The 17,169-nt window shown below is 48.2% G+C and overlaps 5 protein-coding genes across 5 annotated transcripts; 2 read left to right on the top strand and 3 right to left on the bottom strand.

Annotated features, from left to right (window-relative positions):
* Nucleotides 1-120: 120 nt before the first annotated feature.
* BO83DRAFT_432502 (dihydrodipicolinate synthase) lies at nt 121-419 on the top strand (the record flags this gene model as incomplete). Its single annotated transcript, XM_025535626.1, has 2 exons — nt 121-125; nt 158-419. 2 exons carry the CDS (start codon nt 121-123, stop codon nt 417-419), a joined length of 267 nt encoding a protein of 88 aa, XP_025382368.1.
* A 270-nt stretch (nt 420-689) lies between these two features.
* BO83DRAFT_349823 (alpha/beta-hydrolase) lies at nt 690-2,449 on the bottom strand (the record flags this gene model as incomplete). The annotated part of the gene is made up of 2 exons (XM_025528878.1): nt 1,168-2,449; nt 690-1,094 (listed from the first exon to the last, which is right to left on the bottom strand). Coding segments are annotated over exons 1-2 (1,662 nt in total), but the record flags the coding sequence as incomplete, so codon positions are not given.
* A 40-nt stretch (nt 2,450-2,489) lies between these two features.
* On the bottom strand, nt 2,490-4,022 carry BO83DRAFT_442089 (uncharacterized protein; the record flags this gene model as incomplete). Its single annotated transcript, XM_025536378.1, has 3 exons — nt 3,289-4,022; nt 2,968-3,226; nt 2,490-2,788 (listed from the first exon to the last, which is right to left on the bottom strand). The coding sequence occupies exons 1-3, from the start codon at nt 3,790-3,792 to the stop codon at nt 2,490-2,492; spliced, it is 1,062 nt and encodes a 353-aa protein (XP_025382366.1). The 5' UTR covers nt 3,793-4,022.
* Nucleotides 4,023-13,506: 9,484 nt separating this feature from the next.
* BO83DRAFT_403915 (uncharacterized protein) lies at nt 13,507-14,115 on the top strand (the record flags this gene model as incomplete). Its single annotated transcript, XM_025533663.1, has 4 exons — nt 13,507-13,526; nt 13,557-13,576; nt 13,609-13,885; nt 13,959-14,115. The coding sequence occupies 4 exons, from the start codon at nt 13,507-13,509 to the stop codon at nt 14,113-14,115; spliced, it is 474 nt and encodes a 157-aa protein (XP_025382365.1).
* Nucleotides 14,116-14,965: 850 nt separating this feature from the next.
* Nucleotides 14,966-15,362, bottom strand: BO83DRAFT_403914 (uncharacterized protein; the record flags this gene model as incomplete). The annotated part of the gene is made up of 3 exons (XM_025533662.1): nt 14,966-15,154; nt 15,223-15,279; nt 15,330-15,362. 3 exons carry the CDS (start codon nt 15,360-15,362, stop codon nt 14,966-14,968), a joined length of 279 nt encoding a protein of 92 aa, XP_025382364.1.
* Nucleotides 15,363-17,169: the final 1,807 nt, after the last annotated feature.

The following is a 17,169-nucleotide window of genomic DNA, read 5'->3' as shown; positions in this document are numbered from 1 at the left end:
TGAAGCTGACCTGTGGAAACACGGGTAAATTGGCGCGCATTGCTGCCGCCGCTGAACCGGGCTTCTTGACCTTTGGTGGCTCCGCGGATTTCACGCTCCAGACGCTGGTGGCAGGCGGTCATGGAGTGATTGGTGGCGTGGCTAATCTGATTCCGAGGTTGAGTGTGCGTGTGATGGAGCTGTATCAGGCTGGTCAGGTCGAGGAGGCCCAGCGGTTGCAGGCTATTGTGGCGCGTGCGGACTGGCAGGCGATTAAGGGTGGGTTTGTGGCCGTCAAGAGTGCCTTGCAGACGTATCGTGGATATGGAGCGTTGCCGAGACGGCCCTGTGTGGTGCCGTCGGAGGAGCAGGCGACGGCGTGGAAGGATTCGTTTGCGGAGGCTATGGCGTTGGAGAAGCAGTTGGAGAAGCAGGCTTAGCTTTCACTCTGTATCTACCTACCTACTTACCCTACCCTACTATACCAGGTTGAAATACATGCAAACGCAATCAATATCCATCCCGATATACTCACTCCCACTTCTTCTACATACCATCATCACCATCTTCATCTATACAACCGGCAACACCAAATAAGAATCAAACCCTTCCCCACAATGAACCTCATGCACCTGCTCCTCCACCTCCCCTCCCGATCCCCCCTCCCCTTCCACTAGATCATCAAACTCCACCTCCGGATAACACAAATCACGCCCCGCCACTCTCAACATAATCCCCTCCCCAGCCCCAAACACCATCCCAATCGGCCACAACGTAATATCAATCGGCACGATCTTTCCGGCGGGTATCATCTCCGCGCGATCATGTTTATACACGATCTCATGCTCCGTGGAGAGCGTCTCGTCGCGCGTGACGGCATGCGACGCACGCAGGAACCCCTGCGGCCCGAGCGTCTTGGCTGTGTTGACGTTGGGGACGGCGTCGACGGGCACGGGACACGGGTAGTTGAGGTGTTCGAGGAGTTCGCCGGTCGTGGAGATCTTGCGGATTTGCACGATGATGTCCATGTCTGTGTGGTGGGGGGTGGAGAGCCATAGGTGGACGCGGGGGTATCCAGCTAACTGAGTGGGGGTGGGGAAGTGGAGGGTGAAGTCCTGTTGTTTTGTTAGGATGGGTATTCGAGGGAAGGGGGTATGAGTAGGAGGGGTGAGGAGGGATGGAACGTACGGAAGTGCCGTGGAGGGCGGAATGGGTTGTTGAGGTGGCTGTGTCTGGGAGAGAGGGTTGGAGGGTCTTGGTTGATGCGTTGAGGTAGAATTTCTTGAGCTCCTGGCGGGTTAATGGGTAGGTTTGTTCGGGGCGTTCGAGGATGGTGGGCACGGAGCTGCCTTCGAAGCCTAGGAGGGAGAGGCGCACGGGTGGTGTGCTTTCCCAGTCGTTGGGTGTGTTTTTGAGGTAGCGGTCGAAGAAACGAGAGAGGTCGTCGACCATCTCCGGTCGGTATAAGTCGTACCATTCTTGGTGTGGGTGTACGCGGAGCCATTTTCGGGTGCTTTTGGCGGTGCGGAAGGTTTCGAAGGAGCCACGCGTGTGCAGCATCGAGGAGTAGGATGCGAGGATGTAGAGGGGAATGTCGCCGATGCGTTCGGCGTGGATGCGTTTGCTTTGCCAGTAGGCGTCGTCGAAGGGTCGTTTGCTTAGCATGGCGGGCATGTTCTCTGCGGTTCCGTGACCGGCAAATCCAGTGAGGATTAGTTTGTGGAAGGCCTCGTTGTGCTTCATGCCGCCGCGCATGGTTAGGTCTCGGTATAGGTCTGTGAGGCCTTCCCAGGGAGCGAGGGCTTTGAGGGCAGGATGCTCGAGTCGCGAGGCAAAGTTGACCTGTGCGATGGAGAGCCATGAGTTGCCTGCCATCCCAACGGAGCCATTGCACCAGGGCTGTTTGGACAACCAATCGATCGTGTCATAGATGTCTTCGGCTTCTTGTTGGCCCCAGAAGGTGATGTTGCCTTCGGAGTTGCCAGCGCCGCGGGCGTCGATGTTGATGATGGCATAGCCGCGAGGCACCCATTCGGCGGGATCGGGGGCTTCGAACTTCTCATAGCCTGAGGTCCGACTCTTCTCGAGTCCAACGCGGAAGGGCGCCATGCTATCGTAGCTCTGCGGACCGGTGCCTGTCTTGCCATAGGGACTCCATGGGATGATGGCTGGGACGGGGCTGGCGTCGGAGTCGACAGGTCGAAAGATATCTGTGTATATCTTGATGCCGTCACGGAGGGTAATGGCTATATCCTGCTCGAACAGCACGTCTGTGTGGAATGCGCGATGGCCTGGTGATCGCACATGTCCTGCGGAAAGCACTGTCTTCTTGCCTGGGTGGAAGCCTTGATAGTTGTAGGCAGGATGCACTGCCGGTGGTGGGAGGGGGAACCATTCGAGGTCGGGAAAGGTAGCACGAATTTTCTCTTCAGTGGTACTAGTCATGGTGTTTGATTTGAACGAGGTCTAGGGTCTGGGGTTATGCTAGTATCTGGTGGTCTGCTAGCAGTTTATATAAACCAGCGGATGGAGACTATAGATCCCCGCATCCCCACTGCCGGTCCCCCACATTCGGGACACAGCATCGACGCATCATTCGAGTATATAGAGAGGTATGAGGTGATTGGTGTGGGAACTGCTTCATGGGTTTGAACGCGACCGACAAGTGCCTGGCATTTGTCCAATATCGAGTGGTAGAAGGACTGGCATTGCCGAATTGCAGCCACTGTCCAAGCGATGACATCAATATTATTTGCCTCGGGAAGTGGGAAAGGCAAGTGGGAATACATCCACAGGCTCAGAACAAACCCTGAATGGATGAGCAGCAGGGAAGAAGATGGAGAAAGAGAGCGCAAGAGTGGGGAAGTGCGGAGTTGATGGAGGACTGGCCTGGCTGTGGTGTCAAGTGACTTGGGCCTGACTCAGTTGAAGAACAAACATCCTTGAATTCAACATCTACCACAGCAAGTCAAACACACTACTCCATACCCAAGGTATACAACTCCGGGACCTCCTCATCGTTCCCCATTGTTCTCTCGCCCAAGAACGCCCGCACGCCCACTCCCTCCCTCCAGCCCTGCATATCCACCGGCTCCTCCATCGAATTTACTGACGCCTGCCACAGTACCCTCGCATCTCGACACTGATGCACCGCGCCCACCCCATCGATGTCGAAGATGGTCTTACCGTGCCAGTCCTTTGTTTTCCGGGGCCGTTCGATCGTGTCATCTGCAGCACAGAGGATGCCCTATCATGGTCAGATTCTGAGCAAAGCTGAGGGGTAGACAAGTACAATGAACGAAAACCCACCTGAGCAATATAGTCAAAGCAATGCGCCCAATGTACCTTGTCATGCATCATGTTGCCCGAATGCGCCTGACTGGTTGAGTTGATTTTGTTCTCCGTCGTCTCGGGGAAGACAATCGCCCGCAGCACAATCAGACAGTGCAGTTGATGGAACATTGATATCCCCCAGCTGAGGAGTTTCTTCTCTTTCTTCTCGTCAGCGGTGAGATGGATACGGTCGGGAATTGTATGAGATAGGATGCCTCCGCCACCGGGCGGGAGGAGGATGGATTCCCATGTCTGGACTTCGTCCGAATCGTTGACTGTCCGTTCGAGTTCAGGGCGCTCGTTGAAAGCTCGACCGTGAGTCTGTTCTGGTAGGCTTAGGGACTCTGAGGGACATATGGGAGGGATGATATGTGGGAGAAAAGTGGGTGGTGTAAGGAGGAGGATGGTGATGGTGGTGAGAAAGAGGGTGGTGAGGATCAGCGAGATGAGACAGGGGGTATAAAGTGATGTCTTGAACATCTCATGGCATTTCTTGTTTTCTTTCTTCAGTACTCTAATGTAGAGAAATGACCGGGGTCTGGTGGTTTCATGATTCTTTTATCTGGGGGTTGTTCTTTATTGTTGCCGCATCGGGTATACAATGGTTCTTTATGGGATCCATGGTTGAGCTGTATAGAAATCATGGTTCGTAGCTAATTCATAAGTGTATTTAGACCTCCTTCGAAGTTGAATAGCCCAGCTACATAGCTAACTAACTAGGACAGAATATGCCCATCTTGGTACTGCCCATATCAAAACATGGATAGACACTATACTAACTAACTACGGAGTACAGGGAGGAGATTCACATGACCAGCAATATCTGCACTAAACCAACACTAATCTGCACAGTGATAAGGAGCCAAACAGACATTCAAATCCCGGGGAGCTAGACTAGCTGCACCACACAGCACAGAGCACAGAGCAAAAAAAAGCGACTGTGACGACAAGTGGCAAAAACCGGGCAACCTGCAGAAGCAACTAATGCGAGCCTGATTGCTGCAAGGCATCCTGAGGGAATGGATACCTTGTCTGTTCGGAATGATGACAATTGGTGGGGAGGCAGCTGTTTGTTACTGAGGATTCAATATCCGTCCACACCATTATTCATTAATTGTACACATCTCACTCACAAATCGACCTCGATAAACATCAGTGTAAAAGTAAAGTTCACAACCTAACCAGTAACAAAGTTTAACCCCATCTGCAGGTCCGTCAAGTCAATCAATCAGTCAGGTTTAAATCCGATACTTCCGAATACCAACCCAGCCAACCGGACTAACCGATTAGCATCATAGCAGCAGCAGCAGTAAGTAGCACCGCCTCCTATCCTGTCCAGGTAGGTGGTAAGTGTCTGGTACTCCTAGTACTCCCCTATCCCGCGAAAGTCAAACTAATTGACAAACTAAACGAAACTAAACTAAACCCCGGTGCAAAACTACCTGCCTAATTTCCTTTCCGTCTTCCTCCTAGTTTCCGGTTCACTGGAATGGAATGGACTGGTGGGAAAGAAAAAAAAAATTAAAAAGTAGTGCTGGGGGGATGGAATGATGGTGTCAATACCTGCCCTTTTCGGGCATGAATTACGGGGAAGGAGACAAAAAACATGGGCTCGGTTTGTTTTTTTTTGTTGTTCAGGTTCAGCCAGCCTCTTTCCATGTCCACCTCCCCGAATAGGTTTAGTTTCCTCTTCCTTGGGGGATTCCCTATTCCCTAATTGGATTCGTACGTTAATTCCGTTCCCTTATGACGATAGCTAATTACTACTCTCTATTACTTACTAGTTACTACTTTGTAGGTAAGTAGTAGGTGAATACGTAAATCATCAATAATATTACTGGAAGGCATAGCTACTACTCTTACTAGTGACTGTCTTATACGCACTGGCCAATCATGTACACAGTATTGGTGTTTTTATTCATTTATTGTTTGTTTGTTTGTTTGTTTGTTCTTGTTGTTTTTCATGGTCGGGCCGAGATGGATGGGTATTCATCAGTCACATTTATCCGTGGGAATGGTAACTACTACTCACTATTCTACTAGTATTATTCCTGCCAGTCTATCTATGTAGCTAGGTACGACAGTATTCATCGTTTGTCTATTACCTACTATCTATCTAATAGATACATAGACAGATACTACTGTACACATATAATGATATTCAGGGGATGCCTTCGGTGTTACTACTAGTAGTACTAGTACTCCCCGTTATCGGTGTTCGCCGTTTAATCGATCGCGTTTTCGTGCATGTGAGCATGAGTAAGAATATGTGACTAAGTTACTACGTACTTCAGATATGCTACTACTATCTCTTACTACTGTACCTACATGCTTCAAGTGCCCGACAATGTAAGTTCCTACCGATTTGGTATTCCCCCCCTCCTGTAGGTACACAATCCCATCCATGACTCAGTTACTTACCCAATTCGTCATTCATTCAATCAAATCATATCCACTAGTCTCATTTATCTAGTACTACTCATAACTATATCGCCACATAATATATCTACACCATCATCAAGTTATACACTACCAACCACAATGCAACCAGTAGATCTTAGGCTAGATCCTAGAGTTAACAGATCTTGCTAGGGATTTGAATCTCCATCCTTTCATCCTTCGCTTCACTTCATTCACGGAGTATCTTGGATGGGTTACATCCAAATTCGCCTCTCGGGCGGGGGTTTTCATCGTCATCATCAACTGACACTTCTAACCTAGCAAACTAACTAACTAGTTAGTTAACTAACCTAGCTAGTTAATTACTCAAGTAAATGTTCGGGATATGGTCCACATAACCGAGAGCTATTACATTGACTATGCTTTGTTCATACCGTGAAGGCAAATAAAGGCAACAAGGTTGAGTCAAAATTAATTATCCGATCTACTATTCTTAGCTAATGTTGTGTGCCCTTGCGGGTGTAACACTTGGCAAGTAGATGCCTTCTTCCTCTTCTTCTTCTGCGGGTATAGCGGCAACCATACATGTATATATATATACATCGGTGATTTTGAATGGGAATGAATCAAGGGATAGTACTTATTTAATTCTACGATTGATTCAATTGGGGGTTGGTTATATTTAGGTATGAATGCCATTAGTAAAACTTTTATCGCGATTGTCTCTTCGGTGTATGGAGTAGTAGAAAGTATATATATATATTTTTCTAAAACTTAATTGATGATGTACTATGCTAACGCATTGTGGTTATGTTTATTGTGAAGGCAACTAGTTCCTTACTTACTACTGAGTAAATAGTATGCTGTGGGAGTTAAGTAATCTCGCTTCTAGGGTAGTATTCGTACTTTGTATGTGTCCTCATTTAGCTCCTCCTAATGTAAATCTCCTCGTCTAAGCGATTCGTTTCATTGTTTACTATCTATCATAAACGACTATCTTTTTCAGCTGAGCTCCCAGTCTAGACGTCCAGTTTAGCCTCGTGGCTTGCTTTGACAGCTGCATGGTGGAGAACTTTTCCCTTAACTCCAACTAGTTGACAAGAAAAATAGGCATTGTTAACGGAAACTCTCCTCCGCAATGATGTTCAATAGACAGCATCCACTGGATCCATTGTGGCAAAATACGGCCCCAGACCCAGAATGCTTTCTAGTACGGATAGATATCAAAAGGTTGGTGATCCTTCCGTTGACTACGTAGTCGGTGTCCCATAACTCTGATGGTGGTACCTTTGGGGGTCTATCCGTTGTTTCGATTAGGGATAGACATGTTCGGGAATTAGCTTCCGGGTGTACTCCCGTCGTAAACCGCTACTAGTCAATGGTTTTTCTTTGCCTTAGGATTTATTCTGTTCTGTCTCCTGTCGTAAGGGGGACGGTAGTCGTTTAGGTAAGGGGGAGGGGAATGCCACGATGTCTCCAACTGTCGGGCAAGGGCCTGGACTGGGCGATGAAGATCGCGCCCCCGACTACTGGAAAAATTTTCAACGCACTGTCATAGGTTGGAGACAACTAAGCAGTTGAAGTGTCTGCTTTGTAACGGGGAAAGTGCTTCCGGAGGAGCAGATCCATGCATCATCAATCGAAGCAGTCGTAGACTACTACCTTATTCAGTCGGATAAGGCAAGTCCGTTATGATATATGCAGTTTTAGTCCCGCAAGGCACTCGCTTCAGGAGAGACATTACTCATCGGACATGCCGACACTATTGCTTGACGTCTGGGGCGCGGCGCTGCAGATCTCTGTGCTTTATCACGACCGTCCCGAGTTTCCGTCAAAGACTCTGCACACCCACACACTAGACACGGCGGCGGGTGACACCGCCTCATGTGCACTCGGCGCTAAAAAAGAAAAAATTCTTTGGTGCCAGAGGCTCGGGGTTAAAAGGCGCCCATGCTTGCTGTCATAGGCTTGTGAACGGGGCAAATCGCATCCCTAGCCTATGGGCTTAGCCACATGGACTATTCCAAAGCAGGTTGCAATTCACCCACTTAGCTCGGGCCCATCGTGTGCCCCAGCCACATTCTCATCGGGCGTCAGGCACACGGGATCCATCTCGGGGACCGTCAGGACGGTCCTGTATTTTCTCCTGTTTTGTTTTTCTCTTAGTGGATTCGGTATGGTATAGTAAATAGCTGCATGCAGATTGACATGCCGAGTCATGTTTGTGGGCATCAGAGTGCTGATTCGCGCTCCTGTCGAGCCCTAATGGGCACAATGCGCTAATCATTGCCGCTCATTCTCATGTGGGGGGTAGCCGTTCTACGTAGTACTGTGTGGTGGTCAACCCCTCAGGTCTTTCCGATCTCGCTCTGCCACCTGGAGGAGGCAGGTACCTACCTACACGATGCATGGAGAGAATAAGGCATAGTAGGAAGACATGATAGGCAGCTCATGATGGATGCATGTGATGTACCAATCCCGTATCTTCATTGCGCATCGTGATTGACCGAAAGTGCATCACCCTAAGCAGGGGTGCGCAAATCACAGAGGAATGAATGGTAAAATGGCTGTCTCGGAACGAATGCGGAGCATCCAATGACCGTCAAAAGTAAGGACCCTCCCTAACCGTAGTAGCGGAACAGAAGTGCGAGCCACCATGGGGGCCACTATCTTTGCAGGAGTGGGTGGGAAGCAGTCGTCGGCTCAAGGGTCCGGACCTGGAAAAATTTTCTGAATTGCTTCCTCGCGCCCATGTCGCAGGACTTCTTGAATCCGAAGAAGGCTTCCGACCTACTGAAGAAGGAGAGGGCTAGAACTCGAACCAAGATAACACAAGTTTGTGGTGGGGATTAAGCAGTATGATGGATTGCATCGCGCAGACTGCCAGGCCTGTAGTCGACCACTTCAGGAAGACATGCCCGGTCGGAACCTAATCTGGCGAATGCCCCGAGCGACTATTAAGTCAGTGCATTTGATCAGCGACTGACCCAAGATCTTGTCCCGCAGGATCTGGTTTAGTGTCGATTCAAATTGATTATTACCCGGATCTCCGAGTGAGCGAATGTCTTTGCGCTCAAATTTGAGCCAGTTCTGGTCTTGCCGGATACGCGGTATCTACAGTTCGGTACGGTAACCATGCATCCATCCGTGGATTCGCCGTGATCGACAACAAAGTCCCCAAGGGTATGGTGCAACCGTCAAGTGGCTGCCATGTCCGTGGATGATCATGGGTCGCAGAGATCGGTCCCTCCTCTGCATGACTCCAAGCAGAATCCGGAAGGACCTGATGAAAGTAGTATGTAGATGACATCCGCCCAGATAGGTAGTCAGTTGTGATGTCCAACAGCATCCATTCCCCTCTCTATCCAAGGCAGTCCAACCCCTCTTCCGTGTAACCTCGAGTGAAGCAGGTGAGAAACCGAGTAGCTCTTTACCAAGCTCATTGGCTCCTCTAGCCGGATAAGTGAGTAATAATAAAACCTTGATTAGCTTCCAGGTGCAACTTGTCTGCATGGCGAGTGTTACATGGGTTTCGCGTGTGCAGGTTACACCCCAAGACAAATGCCCAGGGTGAACAAACAATGATCAATTAATCATTCACATCTGCGTAAACTTTCCGTGACTGTGAGGGGAAGTAACACGTCGTATTTCTCTTTCTCCCTCTCTCTGCCCGACCTCCCAAGCCAGGGACTCGATTTGCGACATATCCTGACTGGGTAACACCGAGAGGAAGCTAGTTGTCGGATGATGACCAGGTTCGTCGACACTGATCGGCACAAGTTTGCTAGGATGAGGGGGTTTCAGTGAGGAGTTATTGGCTTACGTCCGGTCTGTGCATACGACTCCTGCTGGGTGTTTGGACGACATGAGTGAATCGCGGGGTCTTCTGCCATGCATGAAGAGCGATGGTCGCCGAAAGGTTCCCGAGTACAAGGCCATTCTCTCATCCTCTCACCCCCCTCTCGCCCCCTTGTCTGGCACCGATGGCTTACTGAGCGGCTTGCAGATATCGACCTTAGCTGCAGAAAGTGCGAAGCCATGTAAGCCATCCTAGACCGACATGACACCAGTCTCGTAGTAAGGAACAGAGCGATCGAAAGGATGCTATGGATATTAGCAGACGGCAATGGCGGTACATCCCAAGAATTCATGATTCGTGACAGCTCCACTGGCGACAGCAGAGACAGGGACAGGGACAGACCAGCAGGTAGTTGACCCGACAACTTGTCACAAGGAGGGGTAACCATACCCACAGCCAGCAGAATCACGATCCAGAACCCAACTTGAAGTTCCTTCCTCTGAATATTGTTATTGTTCGTAATTTCCAGGATCGACGCAGGGGGAATCCGTGTGTCAGCCAGCGTGCGGAATCCACGTACTGCCTCAAGCATGACCCGACTCCTGATTACTTTCAGTCTATAGACCTGGAGGTTAAGTCAGTGACCGGTTGCATAAATCCCAGGATACCTCGTATCGGAGGACGGATATCCGATTAGTGCCCCCTGGCACAGAAAATATGAAGGGAGAGAAAGCGCGTAATGTGGAGAGAGTCAGTCGTCCAGAGAAAGGTCTGGGCCAGACAGCTAGACTACCCATCTCCTCCGTCCTCCCCGACCCAAAAAAAACACACCCAGAAGTTTAAGTGGAGCAACAATCCATCCAAAGTACAAAGTACCGAACTAACTTAGTCCTCTGTTCATTTAATTAATCAGGCACCTCATCTCAACTTCAATCCCGACACGAAATACTACATTGTAAGACCTCCACGTACCTAACCTTCCCAAAGCGGTATATAGTCGTGCCAATCAGCAAGAAGAATCTCGCTTATGAACTTAGCACTTAAGTAATTAATTACCAAGTTAGTAGTTCTACTTAGTTGGGTATCTACTATGATTTAGTAAATTCCCAACAAATCTGTTAGCTGTCAATCATAATTCCCAAACGATGCAGGTTAATATATTCAAGCAATATAGATAGATTAAGTGGCCCATCCAAGGTGCACCATTAGGGTCGTGATTCGCCATGCCAAGTACTACGCTAATTTCTTTCCCCGGCGTCCCCGGGACCGTAGTACGGGCACTAGATCTACTAGTTCGCATGCCGAGAAGCTACTTACTTACCTTTTCCCCCCTTGGACTGGGACACTGGAGATGGGTCGTGGATTTTTCGTTGGTCCTTCCTTCATGGCCCCCAGGATAGTAAGGGGGTTGACTGGTAAGGGGATGTAGATTAAGTACCAATGGACGGAGGGAAGTCGTCAGGGGAACATGAAGTACTACTATACTATCTGTCTATCTACCCATCTATCTGGGTAGTCAGGTCTGAATGATAGGTGAATAGTAGTTAATTACCACCTTACTCAGTACTACTTAGTCATTTAATATACCGGGGGTCTTCCCGTGCGAGCAAGGATCAGGGGTGATTTGGAATAACTAGCAGGTAGGCCGACATACCCCCATGAAATGCTCGTTCATTTAATCTACTTAGCCTGATTGACATACATTGTTGCCGACAAGACTATCCACAACACCCGGGCGCTTATCAATCCGTGGGTGTGCGGAGAAGTAGGAAGAAAAATAGAGAAGGAAAAACAGTGAATCAGGATAAACCCGTTATTATTCCTACTGCCCGACCTACTGCCCGAAAAAAGCAATAGAGTAAAATTAGTAGCTGGTAGCTTCCCAACGGCTTGATAAACAGGATTGATGCAAGCGCTTACTTCTGATCCGTAAGGTTTCCACGCGAGTGTCCGATGCTCGAGGACGGAGAAAAAGAAAGGAAAAAGAAAGGAAAAAAGAAAGGAAAAAGAAAAAAAGAAAGAAAACCAGGTAAGACTAAGAAGCTGCGATGGCTTTCACCATCCCTGGTCATCCCCCAAAATAGCAGTCCTATGGAAGCATCGAATTTGTTTCAAGTTGGTTTCATGGGCGGCAAGAATGTTGTTCTAGAAGCCTTGTCCTGATCTCCTACTGGCGAACGCAGGGAAAGACAGTGCCAGGGGTTAGAATCCCAGCGCTTATGTTTGAGCGAATGCAAGCGCCAGCACACAAAGTAGTGCATGCAGCTAAGCAGGACTAGTCCCAACAACATAAAAATATCCACAAAGCGCTGACATTGCTCGACAGTTGCTAATCAATTAGCTTGCTGTCTATCTATAGTCTAGCAATGTCTAGCATCAGACAGTCGGGCGCTTGTTTGGGACTGCGACAGAATCTCCTGGGTTTTTTAGTGCGCCGCCACGAGACGAGGCCAAGGAAGATATTAATGGAATCCTTTTTGTGTTACTTACTTTACTTGACCAAGCACGATGGCGGGCGAGGGATGCTTCCTTGCATCCCACGCAACGCCGAGATAATTTAGACATTCGTAAAATTTGGGGCCAAAATTCTAGCCATCCCATAGTTAATCCGCAGTAATGGTCCATCAGTTATCTGTCGTCGCGACAACAACGATGGGGCGCCCCTTGGAAAAATTGGCACCTGCCAGCTGGGACCCGACACAAACTGACATGCGAAACAGTCTCTCTAAAAAGTGGGGTGCAGTGGAGACTCGGCCACGATCCGTCGGAACGCCATGATGGATGTGTCACTTCCGTATCCAAAGTGTACTATTACCAGCCAGACTGCGTCCAGGATGATTCTCATTTAGGGAATTGGCTTCTAAACTTAGTGCTGTACTTGATGAAAAGACCCGGGGATTCTTGTTCAGCATGGCGTACCTTACAGGCGCACTGTATTGTTTCTAATTCTGTATGCCTGCAGCAGCATCCGGAGATATCGGATGCTGTGGATAAGATAGTGGTCTAGTAGTACTCTACTGTGTGTTAGCCGTGTTGGTCCTATTGTGCTTCGTGATTGGTGGACTTGACGGGGAGCGTAGCATCCTATGGAAGAATAGTCCAGTCTGGGTCTTTTTATCACCAAATAATGTGGTCAGTTTGATATCTTTCAATTAGTGGCCGATCGATCATTTCCTCGATGAGTCGAATACCAATCATTTCCCCTTGGCGATAGAAGAGATTTCCCTTTCGTACTTGTGTGTTTTGAGTCTGACACATGGAAGCAGGGATTAACTATTTCCTCCGCCGAGTTGACGTTCTGGGCACACCCGAAATAAGGCTTAGCGAACCCCTCATTGTCAATCCCTGGGAATGTCTGGGATTACCTGTCACCTTAAGTTTCTGATGATCAGGGATGCTCCTTGAATGGCAGTTTGGCACGAAAATGTTCCAGACTGTTTTCGCCGACTACTTGTGCTGGTATAGTTGTTTTGAGCTAGCTGCAAGATACTGAAATAAAAAATAAGCCGGTGTCAGGAAGACTGAGAGAAAAAAAAAAAGTGGACGATGGCCCTTCTCTGCCGCACTGAGAGAGCGTCTTCAGAATAAGGGACGGTCAGCATGGTAAAGTTCTGAAATCTCATCTGGATCAATTAAGTTACACGCATCAGCATATTGACGTGGTCTGCCACGTGCGGATACATTGGGTGGGATTCGGGTATCGTATTACCCTCGTGTATGGAAAGGCTCAGTACGTGAAGCCCCTGAGTGCACATCGATGTCAGCTTCATTGTAATTAATGAGTAAAGCGTGATTGCTTGTCATCTGTCGACGCCCCCAAAAGGAATAGAGCTCGCTTTTCTGTTTCAAGCAAATGGTCCCTTATCACACATAAGGTCATATAATTAGTTGTGGGTCACTTCAGATTATTAGGATTTTGGAGGCACACAACCGCAGTAAGATTCCCTACCCATATTATTACTGTAGGGAATTGATAGAGCCCAGACCAGTAGTGCATGCTAGTACCCAAGGTTAGGTAGAAGTCACAGGTTTCTGGGACATCTAGAATACCCTGTCAGCACACCAGTGAAACGAAGCCACAATATTGGGACTTCTAGAAAAGAGTGAGGGGTGGAAGAGAAAGGAGGAAAAGGAAGCAAAACATGCCCCACCAGAGAGGCATCTGTCGCTGTGCAACAATATTGGGGCTGGTTATCAACACATTCTAGAATTCTGTGACGTGGTGCATTGTGTTACTTCATACTATCGTAGTGGAATAGTTTTTACCGCGACCAGCCACGGAGCTGATCCGTCGCACATAGATGAGCCAAACTTAGCAACATTGCTCCGGGAACCTCGTCGCCAAAATTTTCGGCTATCGGTCAGTTCTACCATGTGCGACGACATTCTGACCGAGACGAGACAACATGTGGATAACCTATGACATAGGGAGAGAGCCACATTACAGGATGGATGCCACAGCGCGACCCGAGGGAGCGGTGAAAGAGAGGAGCAGAGTGCTGCGCCTCACTTCGATCAATCCTCATCGCGGCATTAGCGCACGGGGATCTTCCAATGGAAAGTGCGGTAAGATCCGCCCGGTGACACACGATGAAAAATATTAACTACTATTAAGATGTGGCTCAACCAAACATGTGGCGCTAAGGTCGGGGTCGGGAACTCCGTCCTCACCGACTTAGCGTCTCTCTTCTTGCGCCCCCCTTCGGAGAAGAGCGTCGGGTGTGTGCGTTCGTCACTGGTTTTCGAATTCTTCGAACCCAACCGCTTGCATTCTACATCTGCATACTGCGCCAAACCCGCTTCTGTGGCTTGATGTTAAGGGAGATAAAGTCTATTGCCTTGTAAAAAATTGTCAAGTTTGAAGCGTTTTGCAGGCCAAGTGTCCCCTAGGCCCACAATATCTTGTCATTTCGTGTAGATATCCTCCTTTGTGGAGGACAGTCAAAAATGGGAGGGGCTTATTCAAGGGACTTTTCACTACAAAGTAGTAGTAATAGGCATTAGGCACAGATCGGTCGTTTCTTTGTCCTTTGTTACTCCTGTCATACTCATGTATTGTGATCGTACGGAAGTATAGGAGGGTATTTAACAACACTACTCAGCCTTGCATGAGCCACAGTGGACCCACTCAACCTGGCAGCCACGATGTCATTTTTCTCATGTTTGACTTGCGTTCCATACCGGCTTGATTGGAATGGGAAGAATGAAACGACAGCTTCGTGGGACTAAGCCAAGGCATGTCACGACCCTTTTGACAGCCATGCTCTCCTACGGTGAACGTGCGATGGACCGTCGTGTGCCCCCAACGTGTTGGGCGTATTTGAGGACGGAACTATTGAAATCTATAATATTCCACATTATAGTAAAGTCGTAGATTGCCCGCCCACACACATTCTCTCTTTCTCTCTCGGGTGGAGGGTAAAAAAATGTGCGGCTCTGTCTATATCGAAAACCCTAGTCCCGTGTTCGTTCAGTTTGGGCAAGATGATTGTCCTCGCCCGACGCCCTAAATGAGAATCGTCTTCCCGTCTGGGACAATCTGGGAAGTCTGATTGGATCGAAGGCGGTCGTCGGTCCATGACGCTTCATTTGCCCGTCGTGAGTTGCTGACCAATCGTTTTGATCGCTGGAAAATGCACGTTTCTGAAAGGGGTGTTGTGAGGGAGTGGAGCTGAGCTAAGATCGTCAAAAGGACCCATGAGGTCGGCGACTTGAGCGATGGGTGTTCGGAACTGGCGGCCACGGCCCAGATCCAGTTGCTTAGTTTGCTGCTAGTAAGACTCCTCCACGTCCCTCCTGGATTGAGGATGGTCTGAACCATATTGATGGGACGAAGGAAGCGTCCCGCCATGGGCATTTTTTTCCTTTTTTCGTTTTTTTCACAGCCTGAGGAAATGAATGACATATCGACCACTGACGATAGGAATGATTACGCTTAGAGTTCGAAACGTCTGCTTCCTCTGCGGTGTGTGTTAAGTCAATGACACATTCGCTAGTTTGGTTTTCTCCTTGAGGATTCGACTAGATACTAAATGGTTGGACGCGCACTACTAAGCGGATAGGTCACCAAGCACTAAAAGTTGCCCAGTCCGTATCCCCGTGATGGTGTAGCCACTAGCCTATAAAACATAGCAATTATCCGCTCGCAGGAGGTCACATCGCCTAGTGAATGGCATTGAGGAGGGGGAAAGAAAATCTTTTTGCCACCATCTTATCAGGAACAATGGCCGTGCCATGATTAGCAGGAATGCGGAGGAAGGGAAATAAACAAATATTCAACCGCTAAAACTGCTACGTAACCGACAAGGTTTGGTAGATAGTCAAATGGGCTACCGACAAATTAATGCCAAGTTTTCAACCGAGGATGGGCGTATGCCACTACGGACTTGCCGATGACACCTGCGGATACGAATGTCAGGAATGCACGGGGTACGGCGACCCCGTAGTAGGCATTCAGGTCTCCAGATCATTACTATTTCCTAGTATCGTCCTTAGCTTATATAATACATCTTTAATTTATTACGATCGATCGCTCAGATACTTGGGTTCTAGACACATTCAAAGGGACGTGTTTCATAATGAATACTGCTTATTCAGGAGTAATGTGGTACCCGAATACGACTCGGGCTCGCGAATTCCCCAGTTCGACAGTACTTTACATGCAGGTGGTGCGAAAGAAGAAACCACAAAGAGGCATAGATAAGAAGTATCCAATTAAAACCCCTAGAGACGATGAATAGAATATAATGAAATAGAAAAGGAAAAATGGGGAGAGGGGATGCACGGAATTTCGGAAAAGAGCGAGTCGATTAACAGTTTGATAGGGCCCGAATTCGAAGGGCGATTGTATGAAATGCTTGCTAGAGGTTAGTAATTGTGGAGGCTTTGACAAAAGTTTGGGTGGCCGTGGAGTGGATCGCAGATGGGGTTCCCTTATTACCGTTTTAGGTAATCATCGGGGAGGACTTGGGTATCAGCATCTCCGAATAATACTGTATTAATCGGGGTTGTAACGATTACTCTAACGAGTGTAAGTAGATAAGCACATACACAATCTGAACAGAAGATTGGTGACTGATTCAGGAAAGAGGCAAGAAGAAGAAAAAGAATGCATTGAACGGACGAATAACTGTTTACAGTATCGTGTAGAGGAAACAAGAATGGAAACAACCAAACACAATAATTGACAGATTAGGTTTTGATAGAGGAAAAGGGAGAAAAAAGTAATGAAAGGAAAAAATGAGTATATGAACATATCCTTACGATATTATTCGTGAGCAGATCGCTTTAAAATGAAAATGACCTAAAGAAAATAAAGAAAATGGGAAAATAAAATGAGAAAGAAAAAGAAAATCAAAGTAGAATAAGGAAAAAAAAAAGTAAAAATAATTTCCAAGCAACAGAAAGTTATCCTGCAAGTGAACCCTCCGGCTGGCAGTGCAGGATGGATGATGCATGATGGCTAGTGGTAATACTTATTTTCGTACACTGACTTGACCCGACTAGCAGTACGGCGTATCGAGGTGCTAATAATACCACATACCTGACCTACTCCTACCACTTGGTTTAGGCCCGGTTCACTGCCTGCCCCTGCTCGCCCGGCATCTCCACCTTTGCAGTTCTACTTTGCCTACTAGCAGCGTTACCCCTGTTCCTTC

Source organism: Aspergillus eucalypticola (genome assembly GCF_003184535.1).
Source record: "Aspergillus eucalypticola CBS 122712 chromosome Unknown BO83scaffold_45, whole genome shotgun sequence".
Taxonomy (NCBI): domain Eukaryota; kingdom Fungi; phylum Ascomycota; class Eurotiomycetes; order Eurotiales; family Aspergillaceae; genus Aspergillus; species Aspergillus eucalypticola.
Note: the sequence above shows the minus strand (reverse complement) of the source record. Positions and strands in the feature narration are given on the sequence as shown.